General features: G+C 53.3%; 1 protein-coding gene across 1 annotated transcript; it reads left to right on the top strand.

Annotated features, from left to right (window-relative positions):
• Window positions 1-320: 320 nt before the first annotated feature.
• LOC309685604 (electroneutral sodium bicarbonate exchanger 1-like) lies at window positions 321-3,859 on the top strand (the record flags this gene model as incomplete). The annotated part of the gene is made up of 5 exons (XM_082501344.1): window positions 321-506; window positions 1,072-1,323; window positions 2,115-2,183; window positions 3,455-3,628; window positions 3,725-3,859. Coding segments are annotated over 5 exons (816 nt in total), but the record flags the coding sequence as incomplete, so codon positions are not given.
• Window positions 3,860-6,078: the final 2,219 nt, after the last annotated feature.

Genomic DNA, 6,078 nt, shown 5'->3' with positions numbered 1-6,078 from the left:
TGTTTTGGTGTGGAGCCGCTTTCAGCCCTTGGGGATGCCACAAGGTGATGCTGGGACAGGACAGGGCTGAGCCTGGAGATGCTGGTGGTGTTACCATCTCCTCTTCCACCTCCGAGTGCATCGTTTCCTTCTGGAAAGAGGAAGCCAGCCCCAAAACTTGATACCTACAGAAGTATCTATAGGTGCTTGCGATGAGGACGCTGGCACTGCTGAACCCCGTAGGAGAGGGTGACACGAAGGCAGGGCCAGGAGATGAGGCGGCACAGCGATGGAGAGGAAAATCAAAGCCAGTGAAGTGGCTGGGCTGGGAGTTGATCCTGATGTGTGTTTTGGCTTTGTTGCAGCCTACCAGAGACGACCGCGGGTGGTTGGTCAACCCCATAGGGCCCAACCCTTGGTGGACGGTGTTGGCCGCGCCCATCCCAGCTCTGCTCTGCACCATCTTGATATTCATGGACCAGCAGATCACGGCTGTCATTGTCAACAGGAAGGAGCACAAGCTGAAGGTAAGGGGCTGCAAGAGCTGACCCCATCCCCACCCCACTCTGGGCTGCAGGTGTGGGGAGAAGCTCCTATGCCAAGTGCTTTGTGAAGGCGTTGGTTTGGGACAATGTCAGGCTGTGTGGCAGGATGCTCTGCTGGATTAGTGATGTCACAGGGAGCAAACGAGGGCAGTTCAGATGAGCAATCTTTTGGAGGAACAAATTAATTTTCAAGCACTACAGAAGCGTGTTTTTGTTTCAAAACGCCAGCAGGAGCTGGGGGAACGAACTGTTTTGATGCACTGCCAGAGATAACTCAGGGTCACATCTTGCTTGCAAACAGTAGAACTTTCTTTATGAATGAAAATAGTCTTTTTGTTTGTTTGAGAAGTAGCTATTGCACAAACCTCCCAAATCCACTTGGTCTGAACCCCTGCCAGATTTTCACGAAAGGTGCTTGCGCAAAGACCGGATCCATCCTTATTTTTGCCAATTCTTCTCTTAAATTTTCAAGAGGGTGACTTGCGCCCAAGTAGGGTTTGAGTCTGAGTGCTGTGGGATGCTCTGTTCCTTGTTTTGCTGCCCACAGAAAGGATGCGGGTACCACCTGGACCTTTTCATGGTGGCCGTGATGCTCGGGGTGTGCTCCGTGATGGGGCTGCCCTGGTTTGTGGCTGCGACTGTCCTGTCCATCACCCACGTCAGTAGCCTCAAAGTGGAGTCTGGCTGCTCAGCTCCAGGAGAACAACCCAAGTTTCTGGGGATACGAGAGCAGAGAGTCACCGGCTTGATGATCTTTGTGCTCATGGGCTGCTCTGTCTTCTTCACTTCGGTGTTAAAGGTAAGAGGAAAATGCAAAACGCCCAACAAGCGTGAGCTTTTTGGAGGTTTGACAAAAACCATCCCCTCCCTCCAGGCCTGAGTAGGTGTGGAGCAGAGGAGGAGGCGATCCCAAACCTTGAGGCTTGGCCCACAGTGGGAACCAGCCTCAGTTACCCTTTCCAGCCCTTCACACCCCAGTTTGGTGTCCTCGAGGCAAGCGAGCAGGACAACTGCTTTAATTCCCAGGTGTCTCTCAGGCCCACCTGTGTTTATGGGTTACGATGAAGCGGATTCAGACCAGTACACTGCTCTCTTTCAAGCAGGCAGCACCTTATGGGATGCAATTGGCTCCCCCAAATGCCTCCCAACAGCCGTTCCCAGTAGCTAAACACACCAAAATCATCCCCGTGGGCTTCCTTGTGTGTTCCTCCCACAAAGTCACCACAGCTCAAGGCTAAAAGGAGGCACTTCGCTTTTGCGTGTTGCCACAAAAATGTGTAGAAATGTTCTTCTCCCATCACAGAACGTGGTGTACAGTTTCATTGGTGAAATGACCTATTTTCCTCCAACCTTTCAGGAAAATAGGATTATTCTAATGAAACGTAACTCAGAAGCTCAGCCTAAAGCAGAGCATTCACTCACTCACTCTCACGCACAAAACCTCTACGGGTTAAGAGGTGACACATCTCTAACCCTGTGGAAACTGGAAAGCTTTAGGCAATTTTAGGCAGTGCCTCTAGAAGAGAGCAGTAATACTGAAAAAGCAATTAAAAAAATAAATTATTGCATTCTTTTTTTTTAATTTCCCAGTTTATACCCATGCCTGTGCTTTACGGTGTCTTTCTCTACATGGGTGTGTCATCGCTCAGAGGGATTCAGGTACGGACTCTTACAGCGTGCAGCTCCCTGCTGTGTCATCTCCAGAGAAGCAGGAAAAAAGCAGTGGTGTGGGAGAAAACCTCCCCAAAAGCAGGCAGTGAAAGTATTTTGTATAAGGAGAAGATTGGTGGGGGCACAGGAGGTACGTAGGGCGGGAGGACCAGGCAAGTTCAGCGCGCTCTGCGTCACAGTTTGGGACAGGGCAGTGTTTGGTGTGGTGAAAATGGGGGAATTCAGTGCAAAGCGAAGGCGATTTCTACTGCCGGTGGGAATCCTCGCTGGGGGATTCAGTGGGCTGAGAAATGCCAAATAACAAACAGAAGAATAGAATATATTAAACATATATTTTTATAGAAGAACAGGGAGGGGGGGTGAGATGGTCTGAGGAGGACCTGGGGGTGCGGACTGATGAGAAGCTCACCGTGAGCCGGCAATGCGCGATCACAGCCCAGAAGGCCGACCGCATCCTGGGCTGCATCAGCAGTGTGGCCGGCAGGGCGAGGGGGGATTGTGCCCTCTGCTGTGCTCTGCTCTGGGGAGACCCCCTGCAGTGCTGCCTCCAGCTCGGGGACCACAGCACAGGAGAGCCATGGACCTGGTGGAGTGGGGCCAGAGGAGGCCCCGGAGCTGCTGGGTGGGCTGGAGCCCCTCTGCTGGGAGGACAGGCTGGGAGAGTTGGGGGTGTTCAGCCCGGAGAAGAGAAGGCTCCGGGGAGCCCTGAGAGCCCCTTCCAGTGCCTAAAGGGGCTCCAGGAGAGCTGGGGAGGGACTCTGGATGAGGGAGGGGAGCGATGGGACGAGGGGGGATGGTTTGACACTGACAGAGGGCAGATTGAGATATCAGGGAGAAATTTTTCCTGTGAGGGTGGCGAGGCACCAGCGCAGGTTGCCCTGAGAATCTGTGGCTGCCCCATCCCTGGAGGTGTTCAAGGCCAGGTTGGTCGGGGCTTGGAGCAACCTGGGCTGGTGGGAGGTGTCCCTGCCCAGGGCAGGGGGTGGGACTGGCTGGTGTTCGAGGTCCCTTCCAACCTAAACCCTTCTGTGATTCTATAATAGAAGGATGTGGAATAATTGCAATTTGGTGGGCAGCTCTCATGGACACACTGGTTTATAGATGGAGCAAAGGGAAAACGGGTGCTGCTCCTGGGAGGAACAAAGTGGGATCCAGGATTTCTCACTGCACGTGAGATCCTGAAAACTCCTTCCACGTCCCAACAGGGCCAGAAACTTTCCACAGCCCCAAGGGGTAACTTTTCTGCTTTTATTTTGCAGTTCTTCGACCGCTTGAAGCTCTTTTGGATGCCGGCAAAACACCAGACGGATTTCATCTACCTGCGGCACGTTCCCTTGCGGAAGGTGCATTTCTTCACCTTGATCCAGCTCATCTGCCTCGTCCTGCTCTGGGCCATCAAGGTGTCCCGTGCTGCCATCATCTTTCCCATGATGGTAAGAGCCGGTGCCGCTCAGCAGCGGGACGTTTGCAGCGTCGGAGATGTAACATCATCTCAGACCTCACCCCCTCTTCCTTCTTATTTTGTGAAGGTTTTGGCTCTCGTGTTTGTCCGGAAAGTGATGGACTTCTGCTTCTCAAAGCGGGAGCTCAGCTTTTTGGATGACCTTATGCCAGAAAGCAGGAAGAAGTTGGCCGATGCCAAAAATGAAGCCAAAGAAGAAGAGGTGATGCTTGCTGGGTGCTCGGGGGTGGGTGTCTCCCTCAGGCTCTGAGATTGCCTCTTTCTGTCACAGCTTCTCTTGAAATGTTGGGGGAAGATCCGAACTCAATAGAAATAGATCCTGACAGCCTGGATCCCGCATCATAACCTTGTTTTTAAATTAGCAGTGAGCTTAACACTTGAATAGCGGTATAATTTTTAAAGGTGCCATTTATAATCAACATTATAATTATGATGGAAAGATTTGCTCGTAAGGGTGGTTTTAACCCCCCCCCCCAAGTGTTTGGAGTGAAAGGTCTTTCCCCGGCTGCGCTAACAGAAGGTCAGAAGGAGAGGGCAGCACGTGGGCTTTGCTGGGTCTTTAGTTTATCTCCACTTCGATCATAGACAGAGAACTTTGATTTGTCCCTTTTTATGTCAGGAGTCCCAGGAGATGATGGAAGCTGCTGCTGCAAACTCCGTTTGGCTGCAGCTGGGCAAGACCAGCAGCGCGGATATCCCAAAGCCAAGCAGCAACAGGTAAAGCCCCACCAAGCAGCAGGACCCCCGGCAAGATCAGCCTGAAGGGGGTTGGCAGAATTTTCTCCACGTTTATCTTTGCTGAGCATCCCAGCGCCATGCACTCAGCTTGGCGGGAAGAGCAAATTTATGGGCAGGGCGGGCGGCAGAGCGCTGGCACAGGCTGCCCAGAGAGGTGGGGGAGTCTCCCACTCGGGAGCCATTCCAAACCCGCCTGGAGGTGTCCTGTGCCACTGCTGTAGGTGCCCCTGCTCTGGTGGGGGTGGGACTGGGTGAGCTCCAGAGGGCCCTTCCAGCCCTGACCAGTCTGGGATTCTGTGCAGAGCCTTTGCACAGAGCTGTAGCTCTGCGGCTCTCCGGCTCGCCTTCCAAACCTCCTCCTCCCACCCAACCCGCTGTGCTTATGCGCAGCTTTGGTTCTCCTCCCCCCCGTTCCTCTTGCTGGTGCTGATGCGCTGGGTGGCGTCAGTTCCCACAGTCACAGATTGCTGTCTCAAATATTTATTGCAGGACTGATCCTTTGGAGATTAATATCTCGGATGAGATATCAAAAACAACCGTGTGGAAGGCTCTCACTATGAGCACGGAAACAGTCTGAATCTGGGGAGGAAAGAGGTAAAGGATCGCGTGGGAACGTGGCCGTGCTCCTTTGCGAGCGGTGGCACGTGCCTACGGCTTTTTTTTTTTTGCCGGCAATGCCGAGCAAGCGGCGAGGGCTGCGGCACACGAACCAGCTCCTCTCTGCCGGCGCGGTCCCACGAGCGGGGCAGCAGCCCCACTGATGACGCTCTCCCTCCTTTTCTCTCTCCTCCCTCCCCCCAACTCCAGTTTTCATGTGTAGGAATCTTGACTTTGAAGGAGAGGCGTGAGAACGTGACTCGGGGATGTGCCCACGCAGACATGGGCAGAAACCGCTTTTATTTTGTTTTCCAGTTGGCGGATTCCCCTTTAAGCCACGGCGATGGTTTCAGCTGTCCTTGGTGTGCTTCAGGCATTCCCTCTCTCCAGAGCAGCAAACTGAGGCGCACATGACAGTCAGTGGGAGTTCGGTGGTGTTCCGCCTCTGTGTGTTCTTGTGTTGGTTGTTGCCGTTTTTTAGCAGTAGAGGGACTGCTGCCGCCTCATTGTTCAGTGCTATTTTTTTAATATCTCACTCCTCCTCTTCTGTTTCTCTTTTTTTTTTGTTCCCCCAAAATAAACTCTGAATGTTTCTGTTGTATGTGACGCTTTCTCCACTTTCTTCTTCATCGCGACCAGGTTCTCGGGTCTGGTTTGGGGTCCTGCCTTCAGTTCGCCCTCCTGTCTCTCCCTGGCAGGAGAGGGATGCCCTCCGTGGCGGGGCAGCGCGGAGCGCCCGAGCGGTTGGGCCGAGGGGAAGGAAAAGCATTTGCTCCCTGCGCTCCAGTTTTACACTGGAGTTTTTTTGGAATTTTTGTTTGTTGGTTTGTTTGTTTGTTTTATGATAATTATTTTTCTTGCTGCGGCTCTGCCGTCAGCCTGGAAGCTACAAAAGGCAGAAACGGCGCCTTCTCCTCCCCCGGCTGTTAAATTAATATAAGGCAGCGCTTCAGATCAAACCCCTCCAATCCACCGGGTGGTGGCGGGAGCGGCCAGGCGAGACCTGGGGCTCTGTGTCCCCGGGCGGCCCCTCCGCTGTCCCTCCGCTTTCCTTCCTTTTCCCTCCCTGGCTCTCTCTCTGTGGTT

Source organism: Vanellus vanellus, assembly GCF_965231255.1.
Source record: "Vanellus vanellus genome assembly, contig: HAP1_SCAFFOLD_39, whole genome shotgun sequence".
NCBI classification, from domain to species: Eukaryota; Metazoa; Chordata; class Aves; order Charadriiformes; family Charadriidae; genus Vanellus; species Vanellus vanellus.
Note: the sequence above shows the minus strand (reverse complement) of the source record. Positions and strands in the feature narration are given on the sequence as shown.